General features: G+C 39.9%; 1 protein-coding gene across 3 annotated transcripts in view; it reads left to right on the top strand.

Annotated features, from left to right (window-relative positions):
• The window catches only part of OSBPL6 (oxysterol binding protein like 6), a 202,580-nt gene that overhangs the window by 114,298 nt on the left and 69,569 nt on the right, over window positions 1-18,713 (top strand). For 2 of the 3 annotated variants that reach the window (XM_034785284.1, XM_034785285.1), the window contains exons 3-10: window positions 2,726-2,821; window positions 7,390-7,512; window positions 12,006-12,059; window positions 13,588-13,701; window positions 13,825-13,995; window positions 14,564-14,696; window positions 16,143-16,246; window positions 17,347-17,439. In XM_034785284.1, coding sequence (XP_034641175.1) covers window positions 2,726-2,821; window positions 7,390-7,512; window positions 12,006-12,059; window positions 13,588-13,701; window positions 13,825-13,995; window positions 14,564-14,696; window positions 16,143-16,246; window positions 17,347-17,439 — 888 coding nt within the window. The remainder of the gene's footprint in view (window positions 1-2,725; window positions 2,822-7,389; window positions 7,513-12,005; window positions 12,060-13,587; window positions 13,702-13,824; window positions 13,996-14,563; window positions 14,697-16,142; window positions 16,247-17,346; window positions 17,440-18,713) is intronic. The other variant, XM_034785286.1, reaches the window with a different exon arrangement.

Here is an 18,713-nt window from a genome sequence, read left to right on the forward strand (position 1 = left end):
TTTCTCATGTGTAATGGATGTGAACAAACCAGAAAAGAGTCAAATGACCATCCTTTAATTCAAGTAAATTTCTTGTTTCTTTTAATAGTTTTTAAGTGGATTTTATCAAGTTTAGTAAGACACAGAATGGTTTTTTTTGTAATGGTTTGTACAAACCATATAATTCTTTTGTTTATTTCTCTAAAACATAAGGCTTCAGTGCCCCCCAAAATAAATAAAAATTCATGCTGTGACCAGCTCTCATACAATAACAAGTCACTGTGTGAGTGTGAAAGAAATGTAAAAATGATGGGGACGGGTTGGATTTAATTTCCAAGTTTCTAATGATCTGTTATTTAAAGTAAATGAATAAATTAGTGGGCTGGAGACAGAGAAGTTTTTAAGTCATTAAAAAGTACCTTTACAATTAGGGTGACCAAATAGCAAATGTGAAAAATCGGGACGGGGTGAAGGGTAATAGGTGCATATATCAGAAAAAGTCCTGAATATCGGGACTGTCCCTATAAAATTGAGACATCTGGTCACCCTATTTACAATGTAATTTTGCTTATACTAGTTTTCACTGGTGTTTCCACAGTTCAAAGTTATGCCAGGTTTTCAGTGAATGAGCCACCCCAGGAGGTGTAAGGTAACCATAGCAACCCCTATATTCCTCACTCTTGGCCCTACGTAAGGGGATGGCCGGGCAAAAATGGGTGCACCCAGATCACCCTTGCTAAAAGCTATCTCTGCAACCCCTCCCCAATTGACTTAGTGCTGCTCTGGCACAATGGAGGATCTAGCCCAATGTAATCCAGGAGTTCATAATCCAAATTTGCCCCACTATGAAATATCACATGCTAAATAAGAGTCCAAATAGTGGGGATTACATGCATTTAAGTAGAACTTTGATTTAAATAAATGTACCAACTTTTATTTAAAAATGTAAATACACTTAAAATAGAAATGTAAAGGCAAGAACAAAAATCTTTGCTATGCCAGGAGCTATCTGCACACAAATCCAGCAGTGTGAACCCCATGTGTTGGGGGAAAGCAGATACAGAGATTTCACCACATACTTCTCTCTTCAGCTGTGTTGCAATTGTGGATAGAGTCTGCAACCCTGCCATAAAAGGCAAGACTGCTCCCACATCTGTTGGTGAGGGAAAAGGGCCAGGGATCTAAAAGATGTCAGGCCAGCCTGTCAATAAAAATATGGCAATAAATGTGAGTGCAAATGGAATCGCTAAAGGTACCAGTATTGTTCAGCTGGAAGAGGAACTGGGAGACTTTTCTTATGGTGTTCACAATAGGATTGAAGACTAAGATAAACAGGATATACCTGAAAATATGATGTCTTCTCTTTCAGGATTCGAAAGAAACTACAGAGATTCCTACCCCCTTTCTGTACTCTTATGACCAAAGATGGTCCTACCCCAATACATACTCTTTCTCCTAGTTTTGGATATATATATATTTTTAAAGTTATTTATTTAATACGTTACATATTCATAAATGTTTTGGAGGAAGAGCTTTGTGTGGGTTTATATGAACATCTGTGTGTACTTTTTTTTGGTTGTGATCATTTTGAACACAGGGTTATGTGAATAAAAATTTAATTGTACTAAAGCTTCTAGTTATGTTTATGTTTGATCTTGCTGTATGTATTTTTCTATTCCCTGACAGCTTTTGCCCTCATTTATGTCCATGGAATCTGAACCTTCAATGGGTGTAAACAAATTTAACAGAACAAAATGTAACTCTTGTTTTAGTTTGGAGGCAATCTTTCCTAGATGCTTTCCCCTCTTGCAGCATTCCCTTGTAGTAGTAGTTTTTTCACATGTAAATGAGAGGTGATTACTTATACATGGTAGAAACAAGAATAGAACATTTTATGCAAAAAATCAGTACTGTCATGTTCTGGTATTACTCCTACCAATTTATATGGACAGAAATGGTAAAATCCCACCCTGGAACAAATCACAAGTCTAAACACATTTGCTGCAGGCAAAAATTGACTTTTCTCTCCCAGCCTCCAAGGGAAAAAAGTGCTTTTTACTTGCAAATATAGGCTTTAATCTTTGCTGGAAAATAGAAAAAAATTTGACAGAATTGCTAAACGTTTTGCTTTTCAAAAACTTTGGGCAAAATGTGATATTTGTGACATTTGTTTTGTAGGGGATGATAATACTTACCCCACAAGGTTGTTGTGAGGACCAGATAGTTCACCTGTATACAGAGCCTTAGAGGTGTGGAGTGTTACTGAAGTGCTAAACGTAGTAGTAAAAGTTTCCAGCTCAGTTTTCTCATCCATTGGTCGGAAAATGCAATACGTGTAGTCAAGAACACTTTGAAGTCTCTATAAATAAGAGCCAGCTGAGGCATCATTTTTCCTTTCCTGGCACTTAACCATTTTCTAGTCATTGCTGGGTAAAACTGCATCTCGTTTAGAAATCAGTAATATTTAATTCCTTCCTGAGAGTATTTCAGAGAAAACTGCATGGTTACGCTGAAAGAAAAAAACATGCACAGGAATTGTAATACAGAAATGGATTACTCAGAAAGACAGAAAAATCAAGTTTTGCTGTTATGCATGCAAGCATTTGGTACTTATTTTAGCCAGTCAGGGCACTGTGCCATAAGTTTACTGTAAACTGTGTAATCCTCCATTGTTCATAATTTAATGTGTTTTTTCAACAGACATGTTTTGTGACTGAGCAAGGTGTTTTCTTTATTCTTATTTTAGAGTGCTCATGTATTAGAGCGAAATGTTTCTTTTGGAAGTGCAGACCCATCTGTAAGCAAACAGTTGCTCGAAACTGAGTCTGTCTCTCTGTCTAAGGTCAGTGTGGGAATGGGATGATCTCTATGTGCCTGCTTTGCATGTTTTTTAAATAAATGCTTTAACTAGTAACTCTGTTGTGGCAGCTTTTGTGGGTGGGCTGCCAATTATGATGCAGTTCCAGTCCTACAGCTTCTGGTTCCCCAAATGAGACTAGAGTAAAGCATACCTTTAGCTGTCAGAGAAGAAAGTTTTTAATAGGGTTTACACTAGCAAAATGAAAGATTTGAATCCGTATAATGTCCTGAAGCACCTAGAAGAAGCATGTTATTAATGAAAACGCAGGATGCTTAGATCTCTCTTTCAATGGGGTGAAAGAGAGAGACATGGGCAATTTGGGGAAGCGTTTAAGTATAAGGAAGCTTGTAGTCTGGTGGTAGATTAATGTCATAACAATGGTGGGATAAGAGACTCATTCTGAATCCACGTTTTCCAGGGCAGCAGGGACTAAGATAGCTGTGGAGACAGCACACTGAGTCCCAGGGAAGAGAGAACCTTATTTGGGTTGATTTGCCACAGACCTCTCTGGTTGACTTTGGAGCAGTATTGTTGGGTTCTGGAAAGAGCCATATGCAGAACTTCTCATCTGGATGGGTAGTTGGCAAAGCACAGGGGTACTGAGAGTGTGTATGCGGGTAAAAGGGAAAAACTGAGAGGTGGGGTCTCGTAGTGCATCTTGTGTTTCATCCATTTAGGCCTGAAACTTGAGCTTCCTGGAAGTCAACAGGGTCCATGCAGATGCAAAGATCTGCCTGCACAAAGTTCAGTGATTATAAGATTCTTATGGCTGGGACCATATCTTCTGTTATGTTATTATGTAAAGTACCTGGCACAAATTCTCCTCTTAACAAACAATATTAATTCCATACAAAACAGCTATTTTTTTAAACTGCACTGAAAAGGCAGGGGTGTCGTGGAGAGTAGTGATGTGACCATGTTGTTAAAGATCATCTGCACACAGGAAAAGAGTTAAGGTTGCACAGGCAATCTTATCTTTGCCATTTCCTGATGTTGGAATGCTTCACTTTCCAATCTTAATGTTTTTTTAATTTTAAAATGGAATTTCCTAGGTTTTTTTTTTTAAATAATTTTTTTATCATATGCAACTATTTGCATAAAGCTCACCTGTGCATTCCTTGTATCCTGCTGCTTCTCTGTGCAGGGCTGGTCCATTATGTAACTTATGGTGACACTCTCATGGGACCAAAAATGCAGCTGGGAATCAATGTTAGATAAAGTGTCTCAGCCATATCATAGAATCATAGGACTTGAAGGCACCTCATCTAGTCCAGGCCCCTGCACTCATGACAGGACTGAGTATTATCTAGACCATCCCTGACAGGTGTTTGTCTAACCTGCTCTTAAAAATCACCAATGATGGAGATTCCACAACCTCCATAGGCAATTTATTCCAGTGCTTAACCATCCTGACAGTTAGGAAGTTTTTCCTAATGTCCAACCTAAACCACCCTTGCTGCAATTTAAGCCCATTGGTTCTTGTCTTATCCTCGGAGGTTAACAAGAACAATTTTTCTCCCTCCTCCTTGTAACAACCATTTATGTACTTGAAAACTGTTATCATGTCCCCTCTCAGTCTTCTCTTTTCCAGACTAAACAAACCCATTTTTTCAATCTTCCCTCAGAGGTCATGTTTTCTAGACCTTTAATCATTTTTGTTGCTCTTCTCTAGACTTTCTCCAATTTGTCCACATCTTTCTTAAAATGTGATGCCCAGAACTGGACACAATGCTCCAGCTGAGGCCTAATCAGCACAGAGTACAGCGGAAGAATGACTTCTCATGTCTTGCTTACAACACTCTTGCTAATACATCCCAGAATGATGGTCTTTTTTTTTTTTTTTTTTTTGGCAACAGTGTTACACTGTTGACTCATATTTAGCATGTGGTCCAATATGACCCTCAGATCCCTTTCCACAGTACTCTTTTGTAGGCAGTCATTTCCCATTTTCCCCATATCACCTTTTGATCAGCCCATGCCCCTTTGTCTTGTTCTTCTGGCAGCAGAAAGGGGGAGTGATGGAAGAATCCCTATGCTGACTACACATCATTGTAGAATCACACGTACACTGGCGTGACTCTCACTGAGTCAAGATGGCTTTAGGATCAGATTATGGTGTTGGTGAAGCACAAAGAGATAGCTGCACTGCACTGACCCTTTTTATTTGCCAGTCTCTGACCATTTGTTTAAATGAATGTATGTATGAGTTTTTGTTGAAAAGTATTTAATGCCAGTGCCACCTTGCAGATCAGAGACTTTTCCCTGCAGCTAAGCTTGTAAAGGAGAAATCAATGAGGTGGGGATCAGTAGACATAAAGATATATAGAGAGATTCTGTACTTACCTCATGGGGCTAATTAGTTTAAATTTCCCCCCTCAAGTGTTAGTATTTCTTATTAGGGAAGACCTTTTGCGCATGTAATAAGCTCTTCTACACCAGGAAGAAAGGAATAATCATATTAAAATAAGGTGAAGTCAAAATAAACCTGGTGCTCTTCAAAACTTCTTACAGGCAAGAAGAGAGAACACTGGGAAAATGTGAGTTATGGCTTCTGGAGACAACACAAAATTGTCTATGCACTTGCATGGGCAATTGATGTAGTTATTACTTTATTGTTTAGACGTGTTTCTAGCGACCCCTTTCTCAAATCAAAAATTTTTGTGATCCCCTTATGGTTACTATGAAAGTAAGCATCGGTGGTAAAAATAAGCTTATCTAATATAATTTGTTGTGTGTGTTTCAAGAGGTAGACTGAATACTCAACCTTGAAGGTTGAGGGTGTCCAGGGGTGGGGTGAGAGGGGAAGGATGAGAGTGGGGTTTTCTTTGCTTCAAGTTGTAATACATTTTTCAGTGTCTCCCAACCCCCCAATTGCCTTTTTTGTCCCTCCAGAGGTTGCAGCATACCAGTTGAGAAACACTGGTGTGGAGCCATGAGAAATAGTATTGGTGAGCACATTATTATGCAGGAACAAGTAGCTTTTTAAACTGGAGCAGACTTTTGTTGACCAGAGTGGCAGCAAAGGGGTATAAATAAGGGCAAAACTGTTTTGTATAGGCACCTTATACTTTCGTTGCTGTCTTCCCCTTCAACATATTAAGCCATAATTTTGGCTTGAGTCATATAAGTTGTAATTCCTGATGGCTGCTAAGTGTGGAGAAAGTGGACTAAAGAGCCCTCACATGGGCACACGAATTATAGGGGACGTAATGGAGTTATACAGAATAGTCAATCATATGGAGAAAGTAAATTGGACACAGCTACACCTCCTACCCCGTTATAATGTGACCCGATATAACACGAATTCGGATATAACATGGTAAGGCAGCACTCCAGGGAGGCGGGGCTGCACGCTCCGGTGGATCAAAGCAAGTTCGATATAACTCGGTTTCACCTACAACGCGGTAAGATTTTTTGGCTCCCAAGGACAGTGTTATATCGGGGTAGAGGTGTATTTAAATTTCTCATAATGCAATGAAGCTGAATGGTAGAAATTGTAAAAGGAAATACATTTTCCTAAAGCACAATTAGCCTCCGGAACTCTGTACCACAAGATACCACTGTGGTCAAGCACTTACTGTGATTCAAAAAATGATTAAACATTTCTATAAAAAACAGAGACCATCCACAGTTACAGTCGAGAGGACTTTTAAAAATCATAAAATTTGGAAGGGATGTAAACTCTCATGCTTCAGGCCAATAACTGACGGGATAGGAAGAATGTCCTCTATGGTCAAGTTATTCTATAATTTGCCCACTTTTGGAGTTTCTTGTACCTTTTTCTGGAGACTTTTGGCCTTGGCCATTGTCAGAGGGAGGATACTGGACTGGATGGACCACTGGTTTGATCTATTCTATGCAAACATAGTGTTAATATGTACCCATAACTTGGCTATGAGAGTGCCTTGTACAGTTCTTCACACAATCCATTGTTTCTAAGAGAAGGAATAATACCAGGTTGTAAGTAGAGACCCCTGGTGAGTCAGGAAGTATAAATATTCTAACATGAAGACTATGCCCCTGACTCCTTCACCATATCTGCTAAGCCCTTGTACGTTTCCTGCTAGGGAGGGTGTGTGGAACAATGTCTACAGTTTTAATAGATGGTCAGAGTTGGGACAGCCAGCTGCCATCTTGCATTTCCCCTTCTGCTTGCAAATTTGTTGGTGTGTGCCCACTGTACGCTTATCCCTGCCAGAGTTTACCTGATTAATATACCATTAATAAGTATGAAATGCCATTTCTTCTCTTAACACACAGTCCTGCCATACACTGGTATGAATTTGCAACCCAAAGTTCTTGGCTGCTTATAGTGCCAGATTTTTAAAAGAGCACAGCTTCAGTGTAGTTAGCTAGCGCCAGATTTCCAAAAGTGCTCAGAACCCAGTAGTTCCTACTTCTGAAAATCTGCCCATTTATTTTGGTGTCTAAATGGGTGCTGAGCAGTTTTGTGTTCTGAGCACTTAAAACTCTGGGTCATGTAATATGAACAGTTTTGCATCATATATATATTATAAATTTAAAATATTATTTTTATACTTTTCCACCAGGAACCTGACAGCTGGGAAATCATAGAGGGGCTGAAAATAGGCCAGACTAATGTCCAGAAACCAGACAAACATGAAGGTTTCATGCTGAAGAAAAGAAAATGGCCTTTAAAAGGCTGGCACAAGGTAAATGTCTTTTGGGAGGAGCTAGTTAAGATCAGTTAATTATGTGTGTTTAAATCTTTGGTTTGTTAAGCCCATTCATTGTTAAATAATCAAATTGGTTGAGACAGGAGCATGTGACACTCTACTGTTCAGTTACTGGGCATGAGACTTTGATGATAAAAATCACTCTTGCAAGGCTACCTCTTGGCTGAGAAAGGATCATGTGATCATCTGACCTGCACCAAAGAAGGCTTAACACAGCTTAACCCTGAATTTGCAGCACAATCATGGGAAAGAGAGACCAACTTATTCCACACACCGTGCAGCGTTTGGGCACTAGTTTGGTATAGATGTCTGCCTGGTATGGCTAGTCTCACCTTTACAGTCAGAGTAAGGACATTTGCATTTCTGTATTGCAGTGAAATCTTTTCATTGAACTTGATTATGAGGCAAATCCTACCCCCTCCTCTGCAGGTGTAGTTGGCCCCACATGAAACAATTGGTGTGCAGGTGGGGTATGGTTTGGGGAGACCACATGAGGAGTGTGCATATGCTGGGCAGGGAGGAACCAAGACCCAAAGGGGCACAGGAGTGCTAGGACTGTGGAGCCGACTCTGTCTCTTAGGGCTGGTCTTCACTACGACGCTGCTGCAATCGATGCAGCAGGGATCGATTTAGCGGGTCTAGTGAAGACCCTCTAAACTGACAGCAGAGCACTCTCCGATTGACCCCTGTCCTCCAGCAATCTGAGAAGAATAAGGGAAGTCGACGGGAGACATAGCGCAGTGAAGTAGCTGAAGTAGCGTAACTTAGGTCGATTTGCCCCCGTAGTGAAGACAAGCCCTTAGGCTGGAGTAAGCAGCTCTGAGGCATGGCTGCTTCCACTCCATGGCCTCCCACCACAGGAGCCAGCATAATTATTCAGTTGTAACAGAGAGGATAGGATTTGAGCAGAGGGCTCACTATTGCTAACATTGCAGTTGGCACATTATCGTGCATTGTAACAATTCGAGTTTTTCATCCTACTTCACTTAAAATGAACTTTTACTCTGAGTTCACCATGAGTAGTTTGTTTGCACTGTAACTTATGCTTCATTTGGCTGTTCTCTTATCACTGAGATGTAAAAAACAAATAAAAAAAATCTCCTGCTAGTTCCTTCGCTTTGTTGCACCGATTGCCTGTCCACTCCACCCTCTGGTGTTTTTGCTTGCTGAGCTGGTGACTGGGTTCAGCTGTGAGATAGAACTATGAATGCACAACAGCAAGGCCACCCGCCCAAAATCCATTCTTTCCTTTAATTAGTTTGGAGACATTGCTGCCCGTATTCAATTTTATTAGCTCCAAAATTGCTGTTACTGGATTTAGGTCACGATATTTATGTCAAAACAATTACCATCTTTCTGTTTTGAGCAACAAGCCATGTGCTGTAAGGACTGACCCGCCTCTCTTTGACTCAGAGTAATTTTCCAGTACAAAATACATGTTGCTGAAAGAAACAGAAAGGCCTGCTTTTATGCACAGCTTTTTCTGGAAGAGCATTAACCATGTTTTTGCTAAGCAGTGTGGGCCGTATTCATAGGTGAGTCTAAAATGGTGGGTGTAAGTAATATTTTTCTCCTCCTCCCCACCCACTATATATTGCACTGACTTAGTCTCATTTGTGGTTACCAAAATGTAACTTCCACACATCTGTCCCTTTGAATCCTGAACACCTGTTCACCTTAGTTTCCCCCCTTCCCCAATAATGCCTATAAACATAGTATTTAAGTGCTGACACATCATCCTGAATTTGACCTACTGAAAGTAAGGGAGTTTATGTTGGTGTAACTCACACACTGAGGGACCAGAAGAGAAGAGTTTATCAAGAAAAACAACTAATGGGACATGTAAGAATGTATAGCATAAAGCAAGGCACCTCCTACTTCAATATGCACTAACTTAGGCTCCTTCACACCACGTTATATATATAACAGGGTAACTGGCTCCTTAAATGGAATCAGGCTCAGCATTCCTGTTCCAATCTAGTTGTGACCTAGTTTGGTGTAATGAGGTGAGCCGGGCTGCCCCTTGGCGTTATAAATGGGAGATAGCACAAAGGTGAGAAAATCCAGATCCCAGAATTCAGAGAGGGAGCATTGGGAGTTTGGAACCCAGAGAGGGAGCTCAGACGAAGAACAGAACTGGGTTGAGAGCTTCAGGGCGGGTGCCCCTGAAGAAAGGTGAGAAGGTGAGAGTTCCTAGTTGAGGTTTGGCGCCACATCAGGCCAGGGCTGCCCAGAGGATTCAGGGGGCCTGGGGCAAAGCAATTTTGGGGGCTCCTTCCATTAAAAAAAAGTTGCAATACTACAGAATACTATATTCTCCTGGTGGCCCCTGTAGGGCCTGGGGCAAATTGCCCCACTTGCCCTCCCCTCTGGCCGGCCCTGCATCAGGCTGGTGAAAGCAGAAGGTGGAAAGGTAGCCGGGGTGGGGGAGCAGGGGTGTGAGTGTGTGTTTGAGAGAGCGAGAGAGAGAGACACTTACAACCTTGAATATACTGCTTGGACTAAGCTGGGGAATTCTGGATTATGAGTGTGGTACTTCTGTAATCAATTAACCTTTCAAAGTTCTATTTATACTTGGAAAGCTTGCATAGAGTTAGTGGGGACTCCAGAAGAAAGGGGAAACTGAAGTAGAAACACCAGTCGTGCTGCGGCCTGCCACTGGAGGACATCCCTGGTGGGGCAGCCTTCTCACTGGGGCTCTAAGAGAGTGAATCTAAGGGAGTCTAACCTTGTATCACCTCCAAGGGCCAAATTATCAGCCCCTTGCACATATTGGTGAACAGTTATATTAACTCAAGTGGGTCTACTCATGTGAATATCTGTTTATGGATGTGAATAAGTGGATCACAGTCTGGCCCTGGGTCTTTATCCCATTGTTACAAATCACATACAAATACGATATTCTCAACTTGCATTCAAGGATTGGATTCATTAAACTGTTTTTCAGAGCGCCTACATGATGTGTCGTCTCTGTAAAAACTACAGTGTGCTGAGAGATAGTGAAAAATTCTAAAGACAGTAATTGCAGCACATGGTACATCAGCAATAATACACTAACAGTTTACATTTGCTGTATGTAGCATATTTCATCCTGAAGGGTCTCAAAATGCTTTGGTAACATAAGAGATTCCTTTGTATAATTTGTATATTAGTTTATCCAGCATGCTTTGGCGTGAAATTATGTGGCTGTTTCTCTGCAATATTCAAAACTGCACTACAGTTTAGAATAGGAAATGGGAGGAAAATACTTTTATCCAGTGGAAAGTGTGGGAGAAATGTAGAAAGGCAGAATTACCTGCCACTAACATCTCTACCATTACAAAAAAATTCCAAGGGGTCTTTAATGGCCATAATTTGACTGTATATCTCCTCCAATTAATGTCTCCAGCAACACAGTTCCCCCACATACCAGGTTGAGACATTGGTGTCACCTCCTGAGTCACTAGCATCACTTCATGCAGCACTGTCATGAGGTACTTACAGAGGTCTCTAATTCAAGTACTGGCCCTGCCCAGGTTGTTAGATTTAACAAGATCACAACACAAGAGGTTTGTCATTCCTCTCTACTCCAGTTTCCTCAGAGGGCTTGTCTAGACTAAGATAAAAGGTGTATTTTTAAAATTTGTTTTAACATGTTAAAAATACAACTTGCCCTCTCTACACTAGGATTTTTTAAAATTTGTTAGGGCTTTGCTAGATTAGGATCCAAAGGTGTGATGTTAGCACACATTAGTTAACATCTTTCAAAAGTCTAGTGAATAGAAAGCACACTGCCTTCAACACATGCTAAGCTGGTTAAGATAAAGCCCACTGCCTCGTCTACGCCTCAGTTTCAGAATGTGTTAGCTAATCCATTCTAACAACCCATCTTTTATGATAGTAAAGACAAAACCTCAGAGTAGAAAATATTGTTCTCTGCCCATCCTCCATCATGGGGGAGAGACATATGGTAGTGGAGTAGTGAGTCTTAGCATGGATCCCTTCCCAGCTGAAGATCAAAGGACCACAAGAGTTAGGTGGTTCTACCTTTTGGTCTAGGAATAGCTTTGGGTTTCCTTTTTCCTGGATGAGGAAGCTAGAAAAGCCATTAATGTGGAATGTGACTAATGTGGGTGGGAAGAAAGCGATGGAGAGCTTGAAGAAACCAGTGACCTTTTTTAAAATGGTAAGTCGGAGTGTCAGCCCTATAGATCTCTCTGGACTAGTCAGAGAGCAGGAAGCTATCTTGGGCTACTGAGCATTCCCAGGGAAATTCCTGAAAGACCTATCTGTTATGCCTAGAAGATAATTGCTGCCAAAACAAATGAAAGCAAATAGTCAATTCAGTACTGCATTTACAGGCTTCTTTCTGACTCCAGATTCTAACTGTAAGGTGCAATGGGATAACAAACTTGCTTTCATAGATGTGATTTTACATAGTTAAAATTGTATTTGATCACTAAGAAGAAACTGTATTTTTTTTACCGCAGCGCTTTTTTGTCCTGGATAATGGAATGTTGAAGTATTCAAAGTCACCAATTGATGTAAGTAAAACTGAAGGCCATTCTTAAATTTTGATTGAAAGCTTGGCCTGCTATTTGATTAAACCTTGTCGCACTATGGATTCTTAAAGGAACCTAAACTAACAGATCATGGCTGATGGGCTCAAAATGGGTAGTGCTGCTTCCATGGAAGACCTCTGTGTGTGTTCTGCATAGATTTAGGATGGCTGGGGAAGACGCAGGGCTTAGGGACCACTGCTCTTCATGACATAGTCTCTTCACTGACTCACTGGGGCTATCCTGGTGGACTGATGTTGACTGGGTCAGCATTAATTTGCATAGCTTCCCACTTTGCTCAGTGACCTACCCCAAAAGATCAGGTTGAGCTGGTGGCCAGGAACACCTTTGGAGAATGGCTCATGGAGAAGCCAGGGTGGTGGCTGCAGAGGCTTTTGCTTGGATGAACCTAACCTCCAATGAATTCATCACAATATATGAGTTTCCAGGCCTAAAACCTCTCTCCTAAAGGGAGAGTGGCAGGGAAACTCTGCAAGTGCAAACTAGAAGTTTCTAGTACCCTACATGGGAAAGGAAGATGTGGTCCATAGTTAAATGCATTGCTCATTTATATCTATGCTATAGGGTACCTCTGGATTTATTAAACTACTGATGATCAAATCCAGCTCACCTAATTCATACAAGTGTCTCCATTTAAATCAGTCAGAGGCATGAAAAAAATATGTAATTAAGGCTATCAGAATTTGGCCCTCTATCAGTTATTTGCCATAGCAGAGGTATCTAATATGTTTACCATATTTTGGGGTTTACTGTTGTAGCTGATGTACAGTTACAGTATGATGGGTGAAAAAATTAGGGTTACATCTGTGACCATTGTAACTATCCCCTTACTTTTGTAGCCATGTTTTATTAAGATTCTGCAAATGTATTGTATTGATAATCTTTCTGCATTTAGTCAAGACTGTGTTCTATAGCTTTTTAAAAATGTAATACACTTGTGGACTCCCCATTTCTTGTGACTTAACCACATTTTTCAGACAAAATTCTGCCCTCAGATTCATTGTGCATTTTTGACTGACCGTCTGTTTTCCCATTGGGAGTTGCACACATGGACATAAAGTAGGTTATTAGTTGAGCTCTAGCCCAGAGCAGAACTCTGCCTGTTCTGACTTTTATGAATGTACAGAATAGATTAATTAAAGAGTCATTTATTTAATGAAGGGCCTTGACTGATCAGCTGGACATAATTTTAACTCTTTAATTTGGTGTCTATTCTGTACAAAATCAAAATGAATCATTCTAAACTTAGTTACACTGTGGTGTGAGTCATCAAGGCTGTTTATTGGACCTGACTCTGGGGTGAATTCTTCTTGGGGAATGGGGCCCTCTTTTTCTCAAAACAAACCTAGTGTGCCATCTGATTAGTACTGTTTTCTCTTGTTTTACATTAAAATCTTCTCTAAAACAGGAAACAACTACATCAATATTATTTCAGTCAGAGACAATAAAGCATTTGATATTACCAGTCTCTTAACATGTCTTCTGATTTCAGATTCAGAAAGGCAAGGTACATGGAAGCATTGATGTTGGCTTATCAGTTATGTCAATTAAAAAGAAAGCTCGTAGAATAGACCTTGATACAGAAGAGCATATCTACCACCTAAAAGTGAGTAGTATTGCAACAAGATTTTCTTCTCTTTTCATTCACAAGGGAAATGCTTTAAATAATAGCTATGAAGGAAGCAGGATATCTTTATGAACAGATAACTGACAGTGGCCCTTCTTTTAGGTGAAGTCCCAGGATTCATTTGATGCATGGGTATCAAAACTGCGCCACCACAGATTGTACCGTCAGAATGAGATTGTAAGATCACCAAGGGATGCCAGCTTTCACATATTCCCGTCAGCCTCTACTACAGAGTCTTCACCAGCTGCTAATGTTGCTGTGTTAGATGGAAAGGTATACAGCATCCCTTATATGGAAACTCATCGTGAAGTTAGTGTAATACTTACAGCGGGCTGGGTTCCCTAGTGGACACTGGTGGATTCTGGTTGTAAAGCTGGTGTAATCAGCCATGGAAAAATCACCAAAGTAGGCAACACTGGTCAGCAAGCATCTGTGGGTATATAGCTGAAAGGTTCATTGATTCAGCACTTCCCTGCTGCAGCCTTCATTAGTGGTTTTCCTATAGAGACCCCATTAGAGCCCTAAGCTTCCCTAAAACAATTTACACTACTCTGAACCAGCAGGGGTTAATTTGGCTCTTTATTGTTTCATAATGTTCTTCTTAGCAAACAATAATTTTTCAAGCTGATGCTCAGGAAGTTCTGTTTTTTCAAGGGGACCTGTTTGGTATTCCAGTGCTGTGCTGAAAAGATACTTCTTAAGGACTGAAAAGTCTGTTTCAAATATATCATTTAAATTCAGATATAGAATTTAATTTCTGATTTAAAAGTTAGCGTGACGATTAGGTTGATCAGCAAAGCATGGATCATAACATATTTTAAATGTTCTTGTTTTATTTTAGGTTCCACAAAATAGCTTCCCATGGCAACCTGCCATACCATGCAGTAATAGCCTTCCTGCAACATATACTACTGGCCAAAGTAAAGTAGTAGCATGGTTGCAGGATTCTGAGGAGATGGACAGATGTGCAGAAGGTCAGTCATTCTCTTTCATGTCTTTCTGTATAAGAGAGACTGTTGATATATTATAAAAAATAGTAAACAAAAAAGTTTGATACTTCTTTATGTTAATATAAAATGGCACAATTAAAATAATAAGCTGGTAACATTTAAAACTGTTCATTGTGGTGGAGTATATTCTTTGTCTTCACATTTCTGGATGTCACATTTTAAATTTTATTTTTGATTGTTAAAAAAAATCTGAATAACTATTTTTGGTAAAACAATTCCATTCCCCTTTTAGGGCCCAGTCCAGCTTCCATTGTCCGCAGTGGGAGCAGCAGGTGCTCAGCACTACTGAAAATTGGGCCACTTACTTAGAATATCAGGGTTGGAAGGGACCACAGGAGATCTAGTCCAAACCCCTGCTCAAAGCAGGACCAATCCCCAGGCAGATTTTTTCCCAGATCCCTAAATGACCCCCTCAAAGATTGAACTCTCAACCCTGCTCAAACCACTGAGCTAACCCTCCCCCACTTAGGTGCTTAAATGGGAATTTAGGTACTTAACTTATATGTATTCATGCTTTGAAATTTGATCTCATTGTTTGTCTGAAAATGACAATGATCAAAACTACTGGAGTACATTTATTAAGATTCTTCATCTTTAAATACATGTAAATGGCATACTTCCATTTTTTACTTGTTTCATTCCTCCATCTCCAAAAATATGAAATATAATTATATTTGGTAAGAAGACAGGGAATTCACTCTTGTTTTCTTATGGTTTGTTGTTCTGTCTTATTTTTTTGCCACCAAAATTATGTATTTAAACAGAATCAAATGGCTAGCAAAGTTAGCTGAGCGGAGAATCTAATGGCTGGCAGAATTAAGTATGCAGTGAATGAAATCAGTGGCAAATAAAGTTGATTGGCAAAATAATAGGCACTAGGGACCATTTTCCAAATGGTGAAACAGGTTATCAGACTATGAGTAATGTATGTCAGATACCAAATGAAGATACTGAAAGAAAGCAGAATTTGGAGAGATGTGAGAAAACATAAGCCTCAAACCCTGCAAACGCTTACACATATACTTCCTTTTATGCACAAGCGCTAGTGTTTGCAGGGTTGGGGTAATAGTTGCAGAGTGCCTAGTGATCCTACTAACTGCTGGGGCAGAGAAGATGGTGGCTTTATGCTGGTGGCAGAAGAAGAGGGTAGAGATCCAACAAGTGGGTCTGAGGGCTAATTGCCTCCTCCTCTGGTGCCTGTCTCTGTCCCTTTTGCAGAAAGATGAGGTTATCAATTGGTACATAATCCTTAATATAGAGTCTGGACTGCATGAAGGAGCAAATTCCAGTCTTGATTTCTTTGTAGTACTATAGTATAGACAATTGTGCTCTCTGCTGGTTTATGATACCAGAGTAAAAGCTGTCTCTCAGTCAAAGTACTTAATGTATTTTCCTTTTTATATGCATTAGATCTTGCACACTGCCAATCAAACCTAGTGGAACTTAGTAAGCTTCTTCAAAATTTAGAAATTCTACAGAGGACTCAATCGGCACCGAACTTCACAGACATGCAGGTAAATGTATTTGAAAACCTGGTTTGTCGATGCTCTAGTCATTAAATACCTTTGGGTTTGAAACATTTCCTACGTATGGCAAAGGATGTTGCATGTTAAATCAGACTACTTTTTGTTCTGGAATTTTAGTACTCCTCTGGTTAACAGGATAATTTAATAATGATTGCACCACATGTGTCAACCCCCCTTCCTCCCTCCCACCCACATGCCCAAAAAAACCCACCACGAAAAATATCTTATTGATATAAGGTCTTTTACTAATTTGAGGTAGATGGGATTACTCCTATGTCCTTTGCCAAAAATAGAACGAAAAATATAACTAAATAAAAAAGTATGCGGAGTGCTGTTATCGTGCTGTATATGGTACGTTTAAGTAGCAATGAATTTTAAGGGGGTGGGAGTCCGAAACCAGGAAGGTATCAAGCATCTCCTGAGTAGTGTTGAATGCTATCAGTGCCTGAGCACTCCAGACAAGTGGGAGTTCAGGATGCTCAGCATCTTACATGATTGACTCAATAATGTGGACAGTCACAAAGAGCTGAGAAGACTGATTCTGTTCCCACCAATCAGAGTGAGTTTGCCGCTGATTTCAGTCAGAGCAACAGCAGGCCCCAGATCGTGAAGACTTCATTAATTTTTTACTCAGTCCTTGCTCATGTAAAACTCCTGTTGACTTCAGTGGGGATGAAACCCAGGCCCATCTGAACTCAGTGGGGGTGTTTTCTAAAAGTGTTTTGCCATTGAATTTTCTGGGGCCTGGATTTTGCTCTGGGAGTTTTCTCTGAGTAATGACAGTAAAAATGAATAAGAATGCAGGATTTTGCCCAAATATTTTGTGCTGACAAATAAAATATACTTAGTAATTTTGTTAAATATACAATTAGTTATGGTATAATGTTTGTCTCTAGTGCTTAGTAGTCTTGTTTTAATTATCCTGTGGCTAACTTTGTAGGTAGATCAACAAAGTGAGCACCAGAGTTTCCATTCTGTCCTTACTCTCCTATATATTGATGTTTAACATTATGATTCTTTACTAACTGCTGTCCTATCTGTGTCAACTTAATAGTGCTTTGTTGCTTTTAACTATTTGTGTAATGTAGGCTAACTGTGTAGATATTTCAAAGAAAGACAAGCGGGTCACAAGACGATGGAGAACAAAAAGTGTCAGCAAAGATGCAAAAATACAACTTCAGGTACTGAATTCGTATTGTTTGCCTTTCCATTGTACTTTCAGATTAACATGTATATGAAAGCAATTGTATAAAATAATCAGTACATTGAATCCTGATGGTTTGATTTCAAGCCTGAGTTGGTTATTTAAACCCTAGATAAGATAGTGAGAAATATATTGGTTTTACTCTCATTGATAAGAAGACATTGCCAAGTAGAGAAAGGTGGAGGGATTGAGTGCCAGTGTCAGTTAGGATACAAAGAAGGCAATATGTATATAATGCTCAGCATATTAAGTATGTAGCTGCTATGGAGGGCAGTTGATCTGGAGGCACTGAGATAAAAACAGAAAACAAGAATAGAATACACAACAAATGCAGCCCTCTTAGGCCATGTCTGCAGGGAGCTTTACCAGTGGGACTTTCCCCCTCAAAGTTCCCTAGTTGTAGAAAAGACTATTCTGTGAATTCTTAGTTTCCATGACACAAATTTACAAAGAATTCATTATACGAGGGGAGAGCAATGTCCCTTTCCTTGTAGTTGAAGCATAAGGCAATCATAAGAGATGGATTGTGTACTGAAATAAACACTTTACACTGGTATTTTAGTCAGCTCCACAATGCCTTCCTATGTTTTGTGTGAAACAACTGTGAATTTTGGGGCCTATTTGTTGTAATTCTCCAGCAACAGGTAACAAAGACTGTGTTCAGCATTATATGTCAATCAAAGTTACTTGTTGTGAATGGCTACATAAATGACTGTGTAAGATATTAATTCCTTATAACAGCTTTCGGTCCATTTAAATACACTGAAAGTAATAAGAGCTTTGCAAATCTTTGCTGTGTCCCCTAGAGTCAATTAAGGAGCTCACTGTGATTCATTTGAAATTGATAGCCTGAAGCATAAAGTTAAATAATAAAGTGTAAACGGTTACAGTTTCCCGGCGTTAGTGATGTCTGTTCACCAGGTCTTCACTATACTACATATTCAAAATGGGTGACAGAGCTAAGCATATATTAGTATTAAAAGTATTCATGAAAGTAGGATTCTTGTTGATTGACATTTCTAACTGCCTTGCATAATGACAGGTTTCAGAGTAGCAGCCGTGTTAGTCTGTATCCGTAAAAAGAACAGGAGTACTTGTGGCACCTTAGAGACTAACAAATTTATTAGCGCATAAGCTTTCGTGGACTACAGCCCACTTCTTCGGCATCCGAAGAAGTGGGCTGTAGTCCACGAAAGCTTATGCTCTAATAAATTTGTTAGTCTCTAAGGTGCCACAAGTACTCCTGTTCTT

The sequence above is a fragment of the Trachemys scripta genome, chromosome 11, assembly GCF_013100865.1.
Source record: "Trachemys scripta elegans isolate TJP31775 chromosome 11, CAS_Tse_1.0, whole genome shotgun sequence".
Taxonomy (NCBI): Eukaryota; Metazoa; Chordata; order Testudines; family Emydidae; genus Trachemys; species Trachemys scripta.